The 21,423-nt window shown below is 42.4% G+C and overlaps 13 protein-coding genes and 2 non-coding genes across 15 annotated transcripts; 9 read left to right on the top strand and 6 right to left on the bottom strand. All coding sequences in view use genetic code 12, as the record gives it.

The window, feature by feature from the left end:
- Positions 1 to 821: 821 nt before the first annotated feature.
- FOB63_004611 (uncharacterized protein) lies at positions 822 to 1,288 on the top strand (the record flags this gene model as incomplete). The annotated part of the gene is made up of 2 exons (XM_002614121.2): positions 822 to 923; positions 971 to 1,288. The coding sequence occupies 2 exons, from the start codon at positions 822 to 824 to the stop codon at positions 1,286 to 1,288; spliced, it is 420 nt and encodes a 139-aa protein (XP_002614167.2).
- A 1,736-nt stretch (positions 1,289 to 3,024) lies between these two features.
- FOB63_004610 (S-adenosylmethionine-dependent methyltransferase) lies at positions 3,025 to 3,816 on the bottom strand (the record flags this gene model as incomplete). The annotated part of the gene is made up of 1 exon (XM_002614122.2): positions 3,025 to 3,816. The coding sequence occupies one exon, from the start codon at positions 3,814 to 3,816 to the stop codon at positions 3,025 to 3,027; it is 792 nt and encodes a 263-aa protein (XP_002614168.2).
- Positions 3,817 to 4,036: 220 nt separating this feature from the next.
- Positions 4,037 to 4,118, bottom strand: FOB63_005640. The gene has a single exon. It is a non-coding gene; the product is annotated as a tRNA-Ser (tRNA).
- Positions 4,119 to 4,328: 210 nt separating this feature from the next.
- On the top strand, positions 4,329 to 5,612 carry FOB63_004609 (uncharacterized protein; the record flags this gene model as incomplete). The annotated part of the gene is made up of 1 exon (XM_002614123.2): positions 4,329 to 5,612. The coding sequence occupies one exon, from the start codon at positions 4,329 to 4,331 to the stop codon at positions 5,610 to 5,612; it is 1,284 nt and encodes a 427-aa protein (XP_002614169.2).
- Positions 5,613 to 6,511: 899 nt separating this feature from the next.
- On the top strand, positions 6,512 to 8,263 carry FOB63_004608 (uncharacterized protein; the record flags this gene model as incomplete). The annotated part of the gene is made up of 1 exon (XM_002614124.2): positions 6,512 to 8,263. The coding sequence occupies one exon, from the start codon at positions 6,512 to 6,514 to the stop codon at positions 8,261 to 8,263; it is 1,752 nt and encodes a 583-aa protein (XP_002614170.2).
- Positions 8,264 to 8,312: 49 nt separating this feature from the next.
- Positions 8,313 to 9,563, bottom strand: NPA3 (GTPase; the record flags this gene model as incomplete). Its single annotated transcript, XM_002614125.2, has 1 exon — positions 8,313 to 9,563. The coding sequence occupies one exon, from the start codon at positions 9,561 to 9,563 to the stop codon at positions 8,313 to 8,315; it is 1,251 nt and encodes a 416-aa protein (XP_002614171.2).
- Positions 9,564 to 9,757: 194 nt separating this feature from the next.
- On the bottom strand, positions 9,758 to 10,525 carry FOB63_004606 (uncharacterized protein; the record flags this gene model as incomplete). Its single annotated transcript, XM_002614126.2, has 1 exon — positions 9,758 to 10,525. The coding sequence occupies one exon, from the start codon at positions 10,523 to 10,525 to the stop codon at positions 9,758 to 9,760; it is 768 nt and encodes a 255-aa protein (XP_002614172.1).
- A 461-nt stretch (positions 10,526 to 10,986) lies between these two features.
- FOB63_005643 lies at positions 10,987 to 11,058 on the top strand. The gene has a single exon. It is a non-coding gene; the product is annotated as a tRNA-Met (tRNA).
- Positions 11,059 to 11,149: 91 nt separating this feature from the next.
- Positions 11,150 to 11,647, top strand: FOB63_004605 (uncharacterized protein; the record flags this gene model as incomplete). The annotated part of the gene is made up of 1 exon (XM_002614127.2): positions 11,150 to 11,647. The coding sequence occupies one exon, from the start codon at positions 11,150 to 11,152 to the stop codon at positions 11,645 to 11,647; it is 498 nt and encodes a 165-aa protein (XP_002614173.1).
- Positions 11,648 to 12,058: 411 nt separating this feature from the next.
- On the top strand, positions 12,059 to 15,235 carry PEX1 (AAA family ATPase peroxin 1; the record flags this gene model as incomplete). The annotated part of the gene is made up of 1 exon (XM_002614128.2): positions 12,059 to 15,235. One exon carries the CDS (start codon positions 12,059 to 12,061, stop codon positions 15,233 to 15,235), a length of 3,177 nt encoding a protein of 1,058 aa, XP_002614174.2.
- Positions 15,236 to 15,270: 35 nt separating this feature from the next.
- FOB63_004603 (ERMES complex subunit) lies at positions 15,271 to 16,365 on the bottom strand (the record flags this gene model as incomplete). The annotated part of the gene is made up of 1 exon (XM_002614129.2): positions 15,271 to 16,365. One exon carries the CDS (start codon positions 16,363 to 16,365, stop codon positions 15,271 to 15,273), a length of 1,095 nt encoding a protein of 364 aa, XP_002614175.2.
- Positions 16,366 to 16,934: 569 nt separating this feature from the next.
- FOB63_004602 (uncharacterized protein) lies at positions 16,935 to 18,089 on the top strand (the record flags this gene model as incomplete). The annotated part of the gene is made up of 1 exon (XM_002614130.2): positions 16,935 to 18,089. One exon carries the CDS (start codon positions 16,935 to 16,937, stop codon positions 18,087 to 18,089), a length of 1,155 nt encoding a protein of 384 aa, XP_002614176.2.
- Positions 18,090 to 18,501: 412 nt separating this feature from the next.
- On the top strand, positions 18,502 to 19,173 carry PSF1 (DNA replication protein; the record flags this gene model as incomplete). Its single annotated transcript, XM_002614131.2, has 1 exon — positions 18,502 to 19,173. The coding sequence occupies one exon, from the start codon at positions 18,502 to 18,504 to the stop codon at positions 19,171 to 19,173; it is 672 nt and encodes a 223-aa protein (XP_002614177.2).
- Positions 19,174 to 19,218: 45 nt separating this feature from the next.
- Positions 19,219 to 19,584, bottom strand: MED11 (Med11p; the record flags this gene model as incomplete). The annotated part of the gene is made up of 1 exon (XM_002614132.2): positions 19,219 to 19,584. The coding sequence occupies one exon, from the start codon at positions 19,582 to 19,584 to the stop codon at positions 19,219 to 19,221; it is 366 nt and encodes a 121-aa protein (XP_002614178.1).
- A 66-nt stretch (positions 19,585 to 19,650) lies between these two features.
- FOB63_004599 (dihydrofolate synthase) lies at positions 19,651 to 20,916 on the top strand (the record flags this gene model as incomplete). Its single annotated transcript, XM_002614133.2, has 1 exon — positions 19,651 to 20,916. The coding sequence occupies one exon, from the start codon at positions 19,651 to 19,653 to the stop codon at positions 20,914 to 20,916; it is 1,266 nt and encodes a 421-aa protein (XP_002614179.2).
- Positions 20,917 to 21,423: the final 507 nt, after the last annotated feature.

The raw sequence follows: 21,423 nt of genomic DNA, 5'->3' as shown, positions 1-21,423 counted from the left end.
ACTGAGAAATGCTGAATGAGAAAGCTGAAGGAAATGCTGAATGAGAAATGCTGAAGAAAATGCTAGAAAATACAAGGTACTAGAAAATACTAATGAAAAATGCTGGACAATGGTAAATGAAAAACACTAGAAAATACTAAACGTGAAAACTCTAAATGTGAAAACTCTAACAGAAACCTAAATGTGAAAACTCTAACAGAAACCTAAATGAGAAACCTAATGAGAAACCTTAGAAACCTTAGAAACCTCAGAAACCTAAATGTAAATGAACACGAAAGCTGACAAATATTTTGAATAGCCTGAAGCTTGGGTCTGGAAAAGTTCTCTACCCAAACTGTTCTTTTCTCTCTTACCCTTAATGTCACCTTCGTCTTTCTTCTCGTCTTAGCCGCACATCTGCATACGAATGATCTTCTGATCACGGCATGTCGCGACACTATCATGTGCCAAGTGTGGCTCCTCTACTGAATTCGATCCCATAGGGATCTGATGTTGAGCCTTCTCGCTGTGTTTCCTTCTGATTCCGATTTTTCTGTTTGGCTCTTTTCCGATTCTCGGTTTTCTTCTCCACCTTCATTTTCGCGCGAGACCTGACCAACATATTCAAAATACTTCTCGATACACTTCATTCCAGACTCTCCATACACTTCATTCCAGACTTAGTAGACTCCATTCCAGACTTAGACTTCATTCCAGATCAACGACGGTATTACGACATTGAGCAATTTCTACGGTAATCACACAGCGACAAAATTCATTAGATCTTCCCAAAAGACCTTATCTAATCGATAATCTTAATTCCATCAGTACATCTCATCGTCATGTCTTATGGATCCATCGAGGGCGCCGACGCTCCGATTCGAAGCCTCCACCAGTTCCTGTCCGTCACCTTGGAAAACAAGGGCTCCGTGGCCCGAGATCATGTACGTTGTGCTATTTCCGTTCCTACAAGATTACATACTAACTGCAGATGGCCAACGAGAGAACATTCCTTGCATGGCTCCGAACGTCGTTGTCGTTGGTTACTATAGGCATTGGCGTCGCGCAGCTTTTGAAAATCCAAAAACCAGACAGTTTGGGCCGTCTCCAAGCGTCCTGGGCCAAACCTTTGGGTGCGAGCATCATCTGCATTGGAATTCTCACATTGTTCATGGGTTTTCTGCGCTACTTCCGCGTCCAGCAAATGCTTCTCCAGACCCGCTATCCTGTTTCTCGATACTCCGTCTCCATTCTAATCACGGCCGTCAGTGCTCTTATAATTCTGGTCTTGTTGGTGCTATACGTTTAGCGTACTGCATATAATGCACAAAGATCCCATCCCCATGCCCATATAACCTAATGAAGCTCCCCTGTCTCTGTAATGTTTCGTAGAGCTGCGCCGCCAGGCGCATTTGCTAATTCTTAGTGTTTTGCTTATTGCGGTTTCCTTCCCACCTGCCCCATCGTTAGGGCTTGTGCCCTAGTGATCACGCGCGCTCAGTGGCGCTTTTTGCCCGCGCACGACATCAAATTTTCCTCTCGCGCAATCACCCACTTTGCGAGAAAGATTTCTATTTCCCTTTTTACCAGTATACTTATTATCAACAAAAATGGTATGTGGTTTGGTGTACCATATGAGAAGCTCTAGGCAGTGTGTTCCGACTTCCTATGAATCTAGCAGTCCTTAGTGCCGGTGTCCCCAAAACCGGAGGCAAAGCGCCACATTTTAGGACCGAATCTTTTTCCATCCAGTTTTTCCATCCTTGAGTTCTTCCAATGTGTTTTGTCCTAGTCAAACGTCTGATTGGTTCTCAATCGTCTTTCTCCGTCCTTAACTTTCTTTCCTTTTTCCCATCTACTAGAGCTTCCATTTCTCATCAAAGTCTGTTACTAACACCAATAGGGTAAAGTCCACGGATCCTTGGCTCGTGCCGGTAAGGTTAAGTCTCAAACTCCAAAGGTCGACAAGACTGAAAAGCCAAAGAAGCCTAAGGGAAGAGCTTACAAGAGATTGTTGTACACCAGAAGATTTGTTAACGTCACTTTGGTCAACGGTAAGAGAAAGGCTAACTCCAACGCTGCTTAAGCGCGGTTGAGCATCCATAATTCATGACCGTTTTCACACGAGACTCGAAATGTATATTTAATATAACATTAGTTCAAGATGATGGTAGAGTAGAGTTTTTGAGAAGTGAGGAAGCATGCCTGAGTTGCTGGAATGGATGTAGACTCGGCCTCTATGATAGAAGCAATGTTCGACGATGTTACAGTGGCGGCAAACAGACTAGAAACAAAGAAGCGAAATTGATCTGGGCTTGTTTCGACTTGTCATTGTAATGTCTTCTGCTCTTGCCTCAGTTGTTGAATTGATTCTCGGATTACGACGACGCAGGATGATCCACGAAGCTTCTAATATAATTACAGTTTAGATTCGTTCCCAATATTCTTTTTGCCTTCCATTATCGTTATATATGTATGCTTTGTGTCATACCACGATGTAGAGAATTCATGAAAGACATTCCATTAGCCGTTCGTAATCATGTTCTCAGATATGAAAGGACATGGAAAGAAAGTAAATTGTGGAGTATCTTAAAAACCCCATTTAAGAGACAAGTTATGTTTTGAAGAGGCGATGGAGTACCGAACTCCTCGTGCTTCTATTTCTTTCCTTAAATTCCATTTGTCGTTCTTCAATCACTCTAAGGAAGCATCTCATGCATCACCATCTAGCTCGAATCGTAATATTTAGTACACTTCATCCAAAAAGACATTCCACTTTGGTTTGAGCAACAGGCAACTATGTTGACTAGGCCAACGAAACACCAAACAAAGCCAACGAATGCTTCTACTGTCGGTAATTAAATGACCTGCGCTGAGTATATAAGTCTATGTGCATCTATACCACTGCCTTTACGTTTGAGTTCACTAATACTCTAGATCCAGAGATCCGGCTGGGATAGCGCAGATCTGGAAAATAAAATCTGAAAAGGAATCATTGGTCTATCCGTTGGTCACACTAATGGTATCCAAGTTTTTTCAAACGTCTCACCATTGTGGATGCAACTTGTAACAGTACACACGAGAGCGGATCTCCACCGTCTCGTCGTCCTCCTCGAACATTGGCGCCCAGTTGACCATCTCCACTTTTTCGGCCTTCAAGTCGTATTCTTCGCACGTGGTGAAGAAGTTCAAATCTTGCTCCAAAAGCCACGGCCTGTGAGGGCTGAAAACCACAAGAGCCACACCGTTCTTCTTCATCGACTGTCTGCACGTGCTCAACAACTTCCCATGCTCCGTGTGGTTGAACACGAGATCCGACAAGATCACCAAATCGAACTTGTCCTTTTCGTCAACTGTTTCCGGAAGCGTTTCCGCTTCTGCTTCATCGTAGCACAACGAACGCACATCCTGGCCCCAGATAAACCCTTGCACCTTCACTTTTGTGTCCTGGGGGATCCCCTCGCAGTGGTCCACATTGTATTGGATGTGTGATAGCAAGTCCGGGTCCGGGTAGTCTGTGCAAATCACCGTATCTGCGCCATTGATGGCACACACAAGAGATGGCAAGCCGGCCGCTGCTCCGAGCTCCAAAACTTTTTTCCCTTGCACCAAGGCCAGAGCATGCTCGTCGAGGAAGTTTGCCGTGTACTTGCCGGCGTTCCAAAGCAAATGGCCCCACAATGGAGATTTTCCAACGAGCTTCAAGGTGATTTTGCTCTGGTTTTCTTTGCCCTTGACCCTTTCGTAGTCGACAAAATGCGACTCGGGTGGAGGCGGCAAGAAACCTTCTGGCTCTTCGAAAAGCGCCCCGCCAATATCAATTTCGTCGTCCGACATTATGCTTGTGGATGGTGGAGACGTGAAAAGCTGATATGGTAGTGTATACGGGCTGGAACTTTTATGTACTTCTTCGCGAAGGTGAGATGACTTAGAAAAGCGACTGGCCACTAATTAGACCACAAATACGCCGAGAGGCACATGAAAGTGTCACATTGGCACAGATCACTCTTGAAGAAGAAAAAAAAAAAAGTCAAATGAACAAAACTGAAAAAATTAACGACAACTGCAGGACTCGAACCTGCGCGGGCAAAGCCCAAAAGATTTCTAATCTTTCTCCTTAACCACTCGGACAAGTTGCCTTGTTGTGAGCATTAACTTTGCGCAACTTGTAAGTCTCCACTTTCAGAATAAAAAGCCTTAATTTTATTCAGTAGCTCCCATATCTTTATCCACCCATCTCTTTCTTGTGTCGTTGTGAAACCTCCAATGCTTGTTATTCGTGGTGTACGGATGTTCTTATCGATGCGCTCTGCATCCAATTCAGATACCATCTTCTTGGATAATACACCATGTCCCGCCATACACTATCGAGGCTACCAGAAGGCGTGGCTCATGTTTTTCGAATATACCAGAATGTGGGATCGGCGTTTTCCCCGCTTCAAAATAACGAAACCGCCCAATACTTGCACCTAGGCGAATCTCGCTTTCATATGCTAAATAGAGCGAAGCTCAGCGGATCTTTGAATACCAGCGGCCCTGTCTTTGACTCGGCCAACTTCACTCCCATAATGTCGCAGATCCTTGCTCCAGTTTTCGACGGGCCCCTTCGACTAGAAGACGACGACATTTCTGTCGAGAATATCACCCAGTCTTCATCGCAAAGTCCCATAGTCAGTGAACGTCACAGATCGATACGACACTTTACAGACTACCAGGCTAAGGTTCTCCTGACATTTGCATCTGCATTTTCTCCGTATTCGGTCCTTCCTCGGGCAAATTCGGCCTTCAAATCTTTTGTATGGTATCAGAGGCTTCTTCTCAACTCGCCCATTATATTCTTTTTGAAACAGAGGCAAACACTCCTATCCGAGTCCAGTGTGTTGTTCCGTAATCACGCGTTGGAGCAGCTAAAAAGCTCTATTTCGGCCATATCTGCGCCATATAATACCTCAGTTCAGAGAGATCAGAGAATAAGGAATTATCATCTAACAGACTTGGTGTCAACTGACATTTTCAAGCTTGCAACTTTGGCCGAGAGTAAACGAAGGGTGCCCTTGGAGGAGCTATCAAGCAGCTCATTTTGGAAAAACTTTCCGCTGGACAATAAATTAAGTCAGGAACTATTGAACGCCCAGAAACCTGTTCTAGTGGACACAAACAATATATCCCAGTCTCCTGCGGTTCTTAATGATATTCCCAATCGGTTCCCCATGAGAAAAATGCTTCGAGAAATTGAATCGATAGAAAGTATTGATCAGATAAAGAGCGTTTTTCCTTTTGACATGGTCTACAATGACATCTATATCCTCACTATTGAACATCCCATCTTGCAGGAGAACCATTCACCAGTTATCGAGCTTTTGGAAAAGCTGAAAGATTTTGAAGTGATTGCTGTACGTGTGTCCTCGCAGATTTCAGATATGCGGGATTCTGTAATTGGAGAAGAAAGTTCCATTGAAGAGCCTACTGCTAAATTCGATGCTACATATGAAGAACTATTACAGTGGGCAGAAGAGAAGCACAATCAAGACAATCAGAGAGTGTCGGGTATCATTCCTGTTCTTCAAAAGTTGGGACAGTGGGGTTTTGTAAAAGTCGAAGAAGGTGCTTTGGGATTCACATTATTCAAGTGAATCATCATAGTACATGTACATAAGCATAGAATTTTTATACTTACCTTCTGCGGGCCTTTTCCTATTTGAAAGGTTGCCTCCCTTTGTAAAATCCACCTAATATAACAGTTGGGAAACTGCAAAACTGTCCACGATCTTCTTTAGTTAAGTTTAAGTTGAATGAGCACCATTTAAAGCATCAAACAGTTAAAAGCTTGAATATTGATAAGTATATCTCCAAAAAAAATTTCGGCTGAGACACGAAGAAATTCCAAATGTATTGTTGAGTTTTGCAATAAACTGGTTGAACCAACATAGGGCAGCAATATCAAAAACCAATAATGCTGACGAAAAATTTACGGCTTGCTAATACCACCTGACGAAGATGACACCAACTCGTAAGGTTATTCAACATTGAAACAGCGTACTCTTCTTTGGCGCTTTTAATTCTTGAAGTACAATTGGAGAGACCTGGTGTTAAGACTTTTTTCCTCAATTAGTGGATCCACGCTCGTTCCTCCATTAATACGACCTGAAAAATTCTTAACATTAAGCACTGTTTGGATAATAATACCGAAAGTCATATTTGGTAATTTAAAATTCAAATGAAATAAAATAAAGACAAAACCGTAGGTGTCGACCTGGGAACTTCCACATGTGACAACCTAGATACAATGGTTATCGGAACTTGAAGTTACTTTCCTGTTACGAAATCAGGCACGAATTTTTTTTGAAGACCTCTACTCATATTTCAAAAGCATCCACTTTTCAAAGGATCTTACCAGTTTGAATCTGCTGGTTTTTTTCTTTTTTCTTCTTTCTTCTCCTCTTCCTTCATCTTTTGGAGTCAACGGTTTTTCATGCACTCCACTTTCTTATCGCGTTAATGCTAAAGCGCCAAATCAAAGCTGTCTTCTTTTATGATCAACTTCTCGCTTTCGAGAACTAGAACCTTTGTCTTGGTGATTGTCTTTGCCTCTCTCTTTCTTGTTTACATTCAATATGAAAACAGGGAGAAGCAACCGGAGGAACATTCGTTAACAAGCGTTTCCAACACAGACCAAACTAAGACAAGCAAGGAAAGTGAAAACAATTTCGAGTATGCCGACGACATCACGCCGCAGTTTTTGGCCGAATTGGATCTGCAAACATCAGAATGCCCAAATTACGTGGATTACTCTAAAAAACCCCACCCACCATATTCTGCGGGCAAGTATAAGTATCCCTACATGCGTCCAGCACCCAAGTGTCGGACGTTCACGTCTCTGTCGCTCGAAAAGCTCATCAGTGACTTGAAGAGGAAACTAAAAGATCCAGACCTTGCCCGTTTGACTGAAAACGCCTTGCCCAACACCTTAGACACCACCATTTTATGGCATCTTGCTGGAGACGCCAATTCTCCACCAGAAACATTTGTGGTGACAGGGGACATCCATGCGGAATGGTTGCGGGACAGTGCTCGCCAGCTTTCGGTTTTCCAGCCTTTGGTCAAGTACGACGAGCAACTCAAAAATCTAATTGTGGGGGCTATCAGAACTCAAGAGAAGTATGTGATTAAGGCGCCATACTGCAATGCGTTTCATCCTCCTCCAGCTTCGGGTGTTAAAAAAGGCGACTCAGCTGTGGATGACGTTCGGCCAAAACCAGACTGGAGGTATGTGTTCGAATGCAAGTACGAAATCGACTCACTTGCATCTTTCTTGACCTTGACGAACGACTTTATCGAAAATTACAATGGCGACGTCAGCGTCATTACTCCATCATGGATCACGGCGTACGAAAGGGTTCTCACGGTCTTGAAACGGGAATCGCAGCCACTGTTTGATCCTAAAACTGGGAAGGTATTACCTTCCATGTATGCGTTCAAAAGAAAGACAAATATCGGAACAGAAACTTTGCCGTTGGATGGAGCAGGCAATCCTGTCAACTTCAACACCGGCTTGGTCAGATCCGCTTTCCGTCCATCGGATGATGCTACAATTCTTCAATTTTTCGTTCCTGGAAATGCCCATATGTTAACAGAGTTGAAGAGGACTTTGCAGAATATACTCTTGAAGTTGCCTGACACTTTTGAGGTGGAGAACCATATCCGCTACACTGAAATGTTTATCAAGAATATCGAAAATGGCTTGAAAGAACACGCAATTGTAAACCATCCGAAGTGGGGCAAAGTATATGCCTACGAAGTAGATGGGTATGGTGGAAATGTGTTTATGGATGATGCCAATATCCCTTCTTTACTTTCGTTGCCAGATATTGGCTTTTTGGACATAAAGGACGAAGTGTACCAAAACACAAGAAAAATGATCTTGTCCAAGCTGGGCAATCCATACTTTTTACATGGGGACTTTTTCGAGGGTATCGGCGGGCCTCATATTGGAACCTCTAATGCCTGGCCAATGTCTTTGCTTATGAGAATCAGAACGACCGACGACGATAGGGAAATCCTCGACAATTTAGAAAAGGTCATGAACTCCACTGCCGCTCTCGGATTGCTACACGAAAGTGTTAATGTTGGCAAACCAGGCGGCAAGGACTACACCCGCCCTTGGTTTGCTTGGTGTAATTCTGAGTTTGGGAAAACCATTCTCCATCTTGCCAAGCACAAACCTCATTTGATCTTTCAAGACGAATATGCCACACCTTACAGCATCCAACTGCTCTTCTCTTGAATGTGTTTAATGATTAAAGATATAATAAAAGTAAAAGTACTCAAAAATACTAGCGCCTAATGTACTCAGCAATGCTTTCAGCTGTCTTAGAGGAAGCGGTCTTTGCGGTTGCTTCAAAAGCCGCTTGGTACCGTGCTTGTAAATCTTCATCTGTTTTCGAAAGTTCCGATTGTCTATCTTCGGGGAAAGTATATTCCCTCTCTGCTTCATCTTCGTCTCTGTCAACTTCTCCTTGAAGGTTTTCGTCGACTTCTTCTTCAGACTCCTCATAGTCAGAAAGTACTTCTGAGTCGCCCAAGCCAGCCTTGTCCTTCAATTTCATATCTTTCATTAGTTTGTTCAAAGATTTGGCTTTACGCTTCTTTTCGTCCTCCGCCTTTTGCTTTAATATCCTTTCTCTCTCAGCAAGGTAGAATTCGTTGTATTCATCGACTTTCTTGTCCACGGCATTCAAAAAGTCATCGAATCCTTCGCCTGTGTATGCACTGCAGCTTGTGACATCCAACTGCGAGTAAAACTCCTCCAACATTAGCGACATGGAGCTCACCAAACTGCTCATGTAGCCGGACGAGGATCCGGACTCTCCATTCAACTCCTGGTCTTTAGCCAAAGCCATCTGGAACAGCTCAAAGTCTTGCATCCATTCCTTGGCAAACTCGGCACTTTGGACGTCTGTTTTGTTGAAAACAATAATCATTGGCAACTTGGTTTTGTACAAGATTGAGCAGGCGTACAACATATTCGAAATGAATGTTGTAGGAGAGGCATTTCTGGGTGTGTCCACGATGTAAGCGATGACAGTAGGGAAAGTGGAAGCAAATGCCTCCGTTATGATGGCACCGGACGCCGACCAAACAAAACACTCGATCTGGCCCGGAGTGTCAATGATGACGTTTTTGAACTTGTCTGATTTCTTTTCCACAAGATTGATAACTTGGTCGATCTTCGTGGAGAAAAGATTAAGCGACGTAACAATAGCTCCGTTCGGTCCCAAGTTATACTCTTCCATCACTTTTTTGTATTTCACCGAGTCTCTGATATCAATATTCGCTCCGTATGGTACTTTTAGAACCGCTGGATCAAGATTAATCACATATGGCGGGGTCTTCTTGGCGTGGAGGTGGGAGTTTAGTCTTTGCATAAACGTGGTTTTGCCGGATCCGGCCATACCAATACAAATCACAGTAGCAGGAGCCATGGTGCCTTTTGGTAAACTTGTGTCTTTTTGCCTTCTTTGAGAGTGATGATCTTCTGTAGAAAACCAGTACCTTCTCGCGCTTAGAAAGCACCAAAAGTTCATGTAACTTTCAAGGCATTATAATTTTAGTGATGGTGCTTTATGTCTACCGGATTCTAAAATTCCCAAGCTACATAAAATCCCTTGGTATATCGTCAGTTACAGGCTCCTTATGTAATACAAACGTTTATATATGTAAATCGTATTGAGATCTGTATCTAGTAGGCAGTTCGCATGCATGGTTGTAGGTGCCAGAGCTATTGCTTATCGTACTTTTGAAGAATCCGCTGGGCAATGCCCGTGTAAAGACTTTCATGGTCCAAAATCTGAAGGCTGTCTGCCTCGGCATTAAACACTTTTTCTGCCTTTGGCCCTCCAGGGGCGCCAATGTTGGGTATGTTTTGTTGTTGCTGGTTAATTAGTTCTGCGGCTGCTGCAGGGTCGTCCATAAGCAACAGATAAACACCTCGAAGACCAAACAAGTTGACAAAATACCATGAAATTGCCGACACGTACTGGGCATCCAAATTGGGCGTGTTCACACCGGTTTGTAGCATGCTCTTAAAGCCTTCCGTTAAAGGGAAGGGAAGCTTCATCACAATGGAGCCAGCGAAAAAAAAATTGACCCAGCCCATGATCAAAGTCTGGGGCACGTAGCTCATCAAGTTTCCCTTGGCCATATTCATCAAGGCGTCACTGGTGGCTGCGTCACCAAACGGATTTTGTGGCCCAGCGTTGGGGTCTTCGATTTTGGCGTAGTATTCTGTGCTCTTCAACTTCTCAATGAAGTAGTTTCTCCTTGCCTCAAACTCCTCGGCATTCAAAACATTGAAGTTTCTTTTGAATCCCGAAACCCTCTGCAAGAAAGATTTCTCTCTGGCCGATTTGAGTGGCTCAAGTTTTGGCTTCGGGGTAACAAGGTATGTCACATTGGATCTGAGTAAGCCTACCAACACCATGGCCACTGAAATTGGAAGAAGCATCCACCATTTCAACTGAGGATCAATCAAAAGTTCTGCAATCATTTTATTGCTCTTTGTTCTGGAGGTGAAGTTTGAAGACAACGGAGTTCACAGAAGATATTTGGCAGTCTGCAGGTCCATAGAGGTTGTCCAGTTTGAATCTTTACTTCAGTTCCATTCTGAATGTTTGTAGTTGCAGAAATAGTCCCCACGAATCTGTAAAAGATTTTATATACTTCTTTGGTTGGCCAGAGGTTTTTTTACTCTGTTCTGCTTTTTTACATGTCGTTTACAATTTTGAGAATGTTAGTCCGTATCACAAGTATTTTGAGAATGGGAGACATTTAAGGGACTCTAAGAGGATAAATACAGAAAACCAGAGAAAAGCAAAGACAAAACATCCGACTGCTCAAAGTTACATATTGCTACACCAATTTCAATCTAAAGCCCATTTTCAAGTAAAAGAGATAAAAAGTTAGATTAGCATAGACATATCGGCACAACAACTTTTTCATTCATCTAGCAGCGCCGTGGCGCAGTGGAAGCGCGCAGGGCTCATAACCCTGATGTCCCAGGATCGAAACTTGGCGGCGCTAGATTTTTTTCCATTCTCAAAACCATTTGATCACGTGCACACAACTGCACTTCTAGCCAACCGTCCAAGGCATTAACCAGCTTCTCATCGAAATGGGGTGGTTTGGAGGCACACCGTCGAAGGTTTCTGCCGTGTCAGAATTGAAGGAAGCAGATAAGCCTCAAGATGTGCAACTACTTGAAGACTTGACGCCCAAATTTGCCGATCAAGAACCAACACACGCCAAACAGCCGACAATAGTGGATGCATTTGAACGGATTAAACTTTCAGACTTCACGTTCGAAAATTACGTCAGCATGCCATGTTTTAGAGAAGCCATGTTGACAGGGTTCCAGGCGATGGGAGTGTTGGGAGTGGTGACGTTTCTCATCCACAAGAACCCAGGAAAATCTGCCAACTGGGGTGTTTGTGGCTTTTTCCTAGGCAGCGTTGTTGGTTGGGAACAATGTCGCTCCATTAGAAGGAGGTCTTTCCAAACAGTCGAGGCAGCCAAACAGGCAAACCAAGAGAAAATGCGTAAGAAGCACGAACATCTGGCTACGCATGACGACCTGTTGGAAAAGTTTAATGAAGTTCAGTCCAAGAGATAGTTCATGTTGATGGGTTTACCTTGGAAAAGTTCTCTGGGCTTCTGTTAATGTAAATAGTGGAACTTACAATTCTGTCACTGCAATGTCGTAGTCTACACACGATTCATGTCGCTATGATAGTGATCGTATCTCCTCTATAAGAGCGTTATGCTGTAGCCCTGAAGAGTTTGTTCCATAATATGGTTGCTTGAGTGACAAGGCAACCATGTACATCAAAACAAGATTTCTGGCAGATAAAAATAATTGCCATTTTAAGCCATGTTCATCTTTTTCCTTGTGGAGGCGAGCACTCGAGGCCTCGGTATACATGACTCGATATCTCACTGGAAAACTCCTACCTTGCAGGACATAGACGTACATAAAAGGTGCCGCCAACAAGACCCATAACTTCTGAAAAACTGAAAACTAGATATGGATGGCTTCTCGGCTAATATATCTTTCAGACCCTCATGGAACAACTTGGTTGACTTGCCCTCCAATTTAACGAGCATTCTCTACAATGCCAGCGTTTCCCCGCAAGAAGTGATTGTTGAACTTGTGCTGCAGTCACAGCATAAATCCTATGCTGGGTGGTCTGGGATGAGCTCTGCTGGCGTGTCCAACATATCGATAGATCCGATTTTTGCCCACTCGTTAAAATTGGCCGACAAGCAATCCATCATTGTCAATGTGAAAATCCGAAATCCAAAAACGTCCACAGTTTTCTTGGAACCAGAGACTGCTTCCGATTGGGAGCTAGTGGAGCTCCATGCATCTTACATTGAAGCCAAGCTTATCGAGCAATCTCGTTGCGTTGCGGTAGACCAGGTTCTAGTTGTTTACCCCACAAAAACGTCCTCGGTAAGGCTTTTGGTCAAAGACATTCGGATACCAGACTCCTCCTATGCTCTCATAGATCCGTTTGCAGAGATCAATATTGCGCCGAAAGTGAGAGAAAAGAAGACATCTGCTTCTGCTCAGTCTGTGAAATCTACAAAGAGCTCGAAATCCATTCCATCAGAAGGGGCCCATGGTCCAAGCATTTTGAAAAGGGGAATAGCTCTTCCTCACGAAATTTTTCAAGAAGAACCACAAGCGACAGAAAACGATGGATACGAGGTTTACGCAAGAATGGACGAGCTAGCACATGCATTCGAACGTTCGCCATATGCGTCTGTATCGATAGTACCTGGACCAAACGCGAAGCAAAATGTTGCACCGACAAACGAGAACGCTGATGAAGAAAAAACGAAGGAGAAATTGTCCCCGGTGACTGAAAACAAAAACATCATTGCTAAACTTGTCTTCACCAATTGTGTCCCTTCAAATACCGTGGGATTGAGCAGAAAGTTAGCAGTATCTTTGAACGTTGACTCCCTAGTAGGATTCAAGGTTGTTTTACGGGTAGCCGGGAAGAGCCTTTCAAGGCGACCAGCCACTTTTCTTGTGCATCCGTACATTATACAAAGTAAGAAGAACGACCTGCTCAAGTTGAACGCTCTGGCCAGCAAAAATCAACATGAAAAGATAAATCAGATGGTTTCAGAATACTTATTCAATTCTAAAGACCCTATAACCAAGTATCCAATCACAAACTTCACGAAGATCCCTGCTATTCCCGATGTGTTACCCTACGGAGGCATTTTAAGCTTTGCAAGAAAGAGAGACCCCAATGCTTGGATTGATCCTGATCGAAAATCTAAATGGTCTGCGAAAATTGAAGTAGATGAAGATGTATTAAGAAGTGCTAGTTTTGTGGAGAGCCCGAATGCAATCACAGATCTTGAGCCGATACACGGCCTGGAACAGATGCTTGAGGATATCACGGAGCACTTGAGCACTTTCAGAAATTCGGGAATCTTAGTCCACGGAGCGTCAGGAAGTGGCAAATCACTTTTGTTGAAATGGATTGCGAAACGTGTGAGTGCTACTTGTGGCATGTTTATCAAGTACGTCGCATGTGAGACGATTATGAACGAAACATTTGACCAGTTGTCGGCTAGAATAACAAAGTACATACAAGAGGCAGCTTGGCATGAACCTTCGTTGTTGGTGTTGGACAATTTAGACAAGATCTTACCAGCAGAGGCAGAAAATACAGACTCTACTTCATCAAATCAAACGACAGAATTTTTTATCTCCAGCCTTTCCAAGGTGATGGCACAGAACAATACAAACGTGTCCTTGTTAATCTCAGGCATAGCCAGAGAATCTTTTAACAAGTTGCTATTCCTGTCGCACTTGATTGAAGGCTATCACCACTTGTCACCTCCAGGGAAAGCAGCAAGACGTGCGATTTTAGAAGATTGCCTTGTCAACAAGCTTGGATGTCAAATCCAGATGGATGTGATGGATATTGTCCTGGAGAGTGAAGGTTACCTACCTAATGACTTGAAAGTCATCAGCGACAGGATTTTCTATGAGAGCGTGTTTGCAAGTCAAGGATTAAGCAACGAAGCTAATATCATCACCAAAAATCATGTTGAAAAGGCATTTTCAGGATTTCAACCTTCTGGATTGAGAGGAGTGAAATTGCAAAAATCATCTACTAGTTGGGCAGACATTGGTGGTTTATCCGAGGCAAAGAAAGTGCTTTTAGAAACATTAGAATGGCCCACAAAGTATGCGCCAATATTTGCCAACTGCCCCTTGAGATTAAGGTCCGGTATTCTCTTATATGGTTATCCTGGTTGTGGAAAAACGTTACTTGCAAGCGCAATATCAGGACAATGTGGATTGAACTTCATTTCGATAAAGGGACCGGAGATCTTGAACAAATACATTGGTGCTTCGGAACAATCTGTTCGAGAACTTTTTGAAAGAGCTCAAGCAGCAAAGCCTTGTATTCTTTTTTTCGATGAGTTCGATTCCATCGCCCCCAAAAGAGGACACGACTCCACTGGAGTAACAGACAGGGTTGTTAACCAGTTGTTGACCCAGATGGATGGTGCAGAAGGTCTCGATGGTGTTTATGTGCTTGCAGCTACAAGCAGACCAGATTTAATCGACTCAGCACTTTTGCGTCCTGGCCGTTTGGATAAGAGCATCATATGCGACATGCCGTCTTTACAGGATAGAATTGATATACTTAAATGTGTTAGTGCATCAATGCAGTTGCAAGAGGACGTTGATCTTGAGTTTGTTGCTAGCAAAACCGCAGGATTTAGTGGAGCCGATATGCAAGGATTAGGTTACAACGCATATTTGAAGGCAGTACATGAGACATTGATGGAGCAAGAAACAAACGTTTCCGAAGAGGGAAACTCCCTGAATAATGTGTATGACTTTTTCCAAATTAGCTCTGAACAGTTAAAGAGTAACAAGGTACGGCCGGCAGAGAAGTTGAAGCTTCTCCAGAAAATTGAAAATCTATTCAATCTGAAAAACATAGGAGACAAGACTGTCAAGACGAAAACGAAGGCGCAACAGACGGTTTTGATTAAACAAGAACATTTCTTGGAAAGTTTAAAAGAGACTAAACCTTCAATTTCTGCTTCAGAAAAGGCAAAGCTTGATCACATTTACACACAATTCTTGACAGGAAGAGATGGTAAAATGCCCGATGGCAGTGCGAGCAACGAGATAGGTGGCAGAACAACTCTTATGTAACTTATATTACAACTAATTTACGTTGTTTATTAGATTCAGCTCGTATGTGATGAATGTTGTGTAGAAGCAGTTGAGGATTGATCATCATCATCATCATCATCATCGTTGAAATCAAGGCAAATCCAGCTGGGCCACGCAGTTTCATCTCTGATGATGTTCCGGAGCTGCTCAACAAGAAACTTTTCCACTTTTCCAACATTACGTAGCACATTATTCTCCATTTCTCCGATTTCAGTATCGATCTTGACACTTCTTATGACGTCGATTCTTTCTTTATTGTTTGAAGGCACATAATCCGTGATGTTACCTCCGCTACTTGGAGGAATGTGAGATCCGCGAGAATGGGCATCCAGTCTTCTATGCATCAGAGCTGATGTAAAATAGTCAGAGTCAGCATCATTAAGATCACAAAGAAAAGATATGAAAACGCTATTCTCGAGATATGCCACGGCGGCCAATGAATGGATCACCAAGTCTGTGATTTTGAGTTTAATAGGCAAAGTAATGAAATGCGCTGAAGGGTAATTTACCAACAAGTTGACGACAATCTCAAGCGCCACGTCGCCTTTATAATCGATTTCAAGGATAAATTGAATATCATTGTCGTTCTTTTTGACCAGCTCGTTGCGACCCACGGAGTTTGAGTGAAGCCTGTAAGCGTGGGGATTGAAGAAATTTGTGGGGGTATCTAGGTCCATGTGTCCCAACCCAACATTGTTCATATTAAAGTTGTTGAAATGCTTTGATTCTTGGTTTTGCCGACGGAGCAGGTCTACTTCAGGTAAGAGCGGGGTGAAGTCTTGTTGGTTTGCACTGTCAAGATTATTTATCGCCGGCTCCTCTTCAGAACTGTCAGAATCCGAGCCACTTAGCTCTGGTGACACTGGAAGCTGACCTTTCTTTGCTTCTTCCTCTGGCACATTCCGTTTGTAAAATTCATCAAAGGGATTGCCAATGTGTCTAATGGTGATGTTGGGAGGTATGCTACCTAAGGAGAACCCAGTGACGGAAAGAGTGTCGACAAATGACGGTAGACTGATTTCATTGAACTGGTCGTTTAGAAAATCTTTGATTGAGTTGCTGATGGAGTCATCTGAGACCAATTTGTCCCAGTTGATGTCAAAGGACATTTGACTGGTGACGGCTTTGATGCTCGAAACCAGCAAACCTGCATTGATGCTGTTAGACAAGTAGAGAATCTGAAAAGTTAGCCATGTAAGCTACGCACAAAGCATATCCGATTACCTCTTCTTTCTGTGATATGTTTGTGATTATGGGGAAGAACAGGTTATACTAAAAAGGTCATCCTTCAAATTCGAAAGCTCACTAAGATTAAGTACCGACCTGTCACTTTTGCATAGAATAATACTCAAATCTGAGCTAATACGTTTGAAACATCGAGAATTAAAAATGTACTGGTCTTCAGATGTAAACCATCCGTTTCAAATATATTCGACTCCTGTGTTTTGCGGTGAACCGTATGATTTTAATGTTCGTTCCTTTTTCTGCAAGGATGACTCTAAAGTACCCCACAATGATCTGCACATGAGCACAAAAAGAAACTATATAGTTGCAAAACCTTCCGACTAGACACAAAATTTTTCATGCAAAAAAAACCAATCATTAAAGCAACCTGGTACTCCAGATTTCCCCATCATAGTTACTAGAGAAGAAGTTGGAGTTATTGATGCTCTAAATTATGACTTTGTCTCCACCTTTGCTGATCATTGTCGTTGGAGCGGGTTTAATCGGCCCACGCCATGCCCAACATGTCAAAAGCAACCCAAGTACCACTCTTTCTGCACTTATTGATCCGTCTCCGAATGCCAAAAAAGTTGCTCAAGACCTCCAAACTCCCTGTTATCTGTCGATAGAGGAATACTTTGTTTACCTCCAAGAAAACAATTTGAACGCCCCAGATGGTGCTCTTATTTGCACCCCCAACCACACACACATCAAAATCGCTACAGACTTGGCTTCTAGAGGAGTCAACTTGCTTATAGAAAAGCCTGTTAGCATATGTCCAGAGGAAGCTAAGGCTTTGAAATGCTTTGTTCAAGATAAGGATGTTCAGGTTTTGGTGGGTCACCACAGACGCTTCAACCCGTTCATTATAGCTGCAAAGGAGAACCTTGATTCGGTAGGAGATGTTATTGCTGTTCAAGGGTCATGGGCCCTCAAGAAACCACTCTCTTACTTCACGGCGTCTCCCTGGCGGACAGACTCCAGAAGCGGAGGCGGGCCTTTACTCATCAACCTTATTCATGATATTGACATTTTGCAATACTTGTTTGGAAAAATCGAAAGGGTTTACGCAGAACCGATTAAAAAACAGCGTACAGCTTTCACAAATGTTGATGAAGGTGCTTCAATTGTCATGAGATTTGAAAATGGAATTACGGGCACCTTCATCTGTGCAGATAACGTAACTTCGTCCTTCAACTTTGAGGCAGGTACGGGTGAGAACCCATTGATCCCAACTGATGATAAGATTGAAGGGTTTTATCGCATTTTCGGTTCAAAAGGCACTCTTTCTGTTCCGGATCTCACATTGTACCACCAGCAAGATTTGCCAGATCACGAACATGGTTGGAATAGCCCTGTCTCGCAAACAACTCTTTTAAATAAGAGGAGTCATCTTCGACAATTGTTGCCTTTTGACGCGCAACTCGATCATTTCGTGGATATCATACGTGGAAAAGCTGATCCTCTCTGCACGATTGACGATGGAATGTCTTCTCTTTTATGCATCGACGCAATTCTAAAATCACTTGCAACAGAACTTCCGGAAAGAGTTAAAAGTGTTAAAGATATTGAACCAGACTTTGAAGCTTTAGGCGTTGTAAATACATAGGATGATTCTATGCCTGGCATGTGCACTAGACACTAAACACAATATGAAAAATATATTCTTTTACAATATTAAGTAGGTGAGCTTTCACTATGGAACAGAATTTAGAGGGTTCTGATTTTCCTCAAGTCATGTAATCCACATATTATTTCGCTCGCACTTAATGCAAAAAATTGTGATATACGTGAATAATCATGAATAAGTATCCATAACCGAACAAAAAATAATAATAGTAAATTTCAAAAGTAGGCACCTTAACGTGAGTGATTACAGGAAAATCACGAAAATCAGATATCTACTATTTACATATCACACATTTGTTTGCACGAGAAATCATTACCAATATTGATTTTGCACTAAAAAACGCGCCTACCTGACTGCATTACATGTCTCACCAAGTAAACCGTGTTTAGCAATGTATGGGGATGCTGCCAACAAGCTAATGCTTGAGGCCAAAAGGTCGTCTAACTTGAATGAGGTTCCTTTATACCAACATGATTTGATTAAGGATATAGTGCAAGAAATATCCGATCTAAATAGGGATGTGGAGTACTTGGACGAACAACAAAAGATTCAAGATGAAGAGGTTGAAGATATCGGCGAAGAGGAAAGGAAGGTGAACCAATGCCAGTTGTTTGTCACACACTTATCTATGAGGAGGAACAAAAGATGTTTACTTGCTTATCAGAAACTCCGAGCAGACAAAATTGACGAGTTTAGTTGGTTGAACATAGATCCAGTTCTAAGTTCAGAAACGAACAGGAACTCCAAAAAAGATACAGATGCCCCAACATCTCCTTTTGGAGTCACAAAACTAGCGTTAGACAATTTGAGCCATCACGAACAGGAATATTTCAAACGTTACCAAGAGTTGGTTCTCGATTTTAAGTCAAGCATTTCTGATATTGATCTTTCAGGAGACCTTGAGCCACCAACGGAGATATTTATAGACGTTCGTGTCCTTAAAGATGGAGGAGAGATTCAAACGGAGTATGGCGTTTTCAATCTCATCAAAGATTCTCAATTCTACGTCAGAAAATCTGACGTGGACAGGTTGATACAACAGGGCTACTTAGAGGAAATATAATAGGTATAACAATCATTAAATGTAACATATATCCAACACAGTGTATTATTCCAGCTCTAGCTTTTCCAATTCTTCCTCAAGCTTGCGCTTACCTAGGGTTGTATTTTTTTGGTCCACATTCATCGGAAGAATCATAATCAGATCATCGTTTTTATCATAAACCCCTATATTCTCGTCCATTATTTTTACTTCTTTTCTTAAGCTAATGGCTAGGGCACTGAGGACACTGTAAACTTCTTTGACTTCTTCCTGGAACTGTTCCTTCGTGCTTGAGATATCTGCCGTTGTATTTCGGCTAGGCTCCATATAAGTATCTATTAGTTTGCTCACTCTGTCAAGCAAGCCAACAACATTGTTGTCTATTTCATTTAGAGATTCCAATCTTTCTTGAATGAAACCACGTTGGGTCATTAGAGGAAGTGATAATGCAAGCGCATTTTTATGTTGATGTTTTATATCCGCACTACATCTTCATAAATGCCAATCGAACTAGGCCTAACAAGAATTACCAGATTGTTGTCTCATCTAGGGAACCCGCACTTAGCGTATAAGTCTGTTCACATTGCTGGCACAAATGGGAAGGGATCCACGCTTGCATATCTCTCGTCCATCCTTACCAAAGCGAAGATCCGCAATGGCCGTTTTACCTCGCCGCATCTTTTGGAGTATAATGACTGCATTTCCATAAACAACCAAACATACCCATCGACGAAGTTTGAAGAAATACGAGAATTTGTCAGTCTGCAAAACAACAGCTTACAATTGGGATGTACAGAATTTGAATTATTGACTGCTACAGCATTCAAGATCTTTGAGCTTGAAAAGGTTGAAATGGCACTAATTGAAGTTGGATTGGGAGGACGTTTGGACGCAACTAATGTTTTAAAGCCATTTACCTCTGACACTAGCGATTACATGGGGGGCGTCGTTGCTACAGGTATCACTAAGATAGGTTTAGACCACGAAAAACTTTTAGGTAGCACACTCAAGGAAATCGCTAAAGAGAAGGCGGGGATTATAAAGATGAATATTCCTGTTATAGTGGATGAAACAAATCACGAGGAGGTTAGGTCAGTCATCAAGCAAAAAGCTCAAGAGGAGCACGCACCACTATATTTTGTGAAAGCTTCTTCGGATCCCCGGATTCATAAACTTGTTCGCATGTCCCCACTCAAAGGCTCCTTTCAAGAACAGAACTTGGCCGTTGCATTGAAGGTGCTCGAAAATTTAGGACAAGAAATAAAGGAAAAGCTCACCGAAGGTATAATCGAAGAAGGGATCCAAAATACAACTTGGCCAGGCAGGTTACAAACCATAAAAGACCCTAAGACAGGTATTGAGGCGTTACTTGATGGGGCACATAATGAAAGTGCAGCCATTGAACTCGGAAAATATGTCGAAAAGATGCTGAACCGAGATAAAGGAATTATATTTGTAATAGCATTAACTGAGGGAAAATCTATTCAAAACTTATTGAAACACTTGTCATTGGGGTCAGCAGATACAGTCATACCTTTCCATTTCACCCCTCCAGCAGATATGCCTTGGGTAAAATGTTACGAGGAACAGAAAATTAGTGATTGTGCAACTAACTTTTTAAGTGACGTTCGCCAATGTAAAGGGTCTGTTCATGAATTATTCCTCAATATGAAAGAATTGAGACGGGGAGGAGATACGAGGTCTATTGTGATCTGTGGCAGTCTCTACCTCTGTTCCGACATGTTGCGCTACTTGCGGCCATAAAGATGTATTATATGCCTGTGTATGAAGCTTCGAAGATATCTGTAATGGGCGAAGAGACATTAGAGCTGATTAGAAATAAAAACATTCAAAGAAATAAAGAATTACTTTCCAAACTTAATATTCATGAAGCTTATAATTCAATTTCACCCCCACCTAAAATAGGTAAAAGTTCCAAAAAATCCAAGGAAAGAGTAACGAAGCCAAGCCTGGTACCAATTCGCCGATCAAGACGATTGGCTAATACTCCCGAAAATGACGAAGAAATAAAAAAAGAGCAAGAAGATCAAGAGAAAGCACGGTTGGAAAATGAAAGATTACGAGACGCTAGGAGCCGTCTGTTGTCTGGAGACTTTTACTTGCTGGACCTACTTTCAGATATCAGACTGGGATACTTGAGATATGAGGACCGTGTATTAGGAAAAAATATTAAGAAGGATACAGTAACTGAAGTTGAAGATACAGAGAAACACGATTTAGACGAGAAGTTGAAAGTACTTGCATCAATCG

This window comes from Clavispora lusitaniae (genome assembly GCF_014636115.1).
Source record: "Clavispora lusitaniae strain FDAARGOS_655 chromosome Unknown tig00000223_pilon, whole genome shotgun sequence".
Lineage (NCBI taxonomy): Eukaryota > Fungi > Ascomycota > Pichiomycetes > Serinales > Metschnikowiaceae > Clavispora > Clavispora lusitaniae.
Note: the sequence above shows the minus strand (reverse complement) of the source record. Positions and strands in the feature narration are given on the sequence as shown.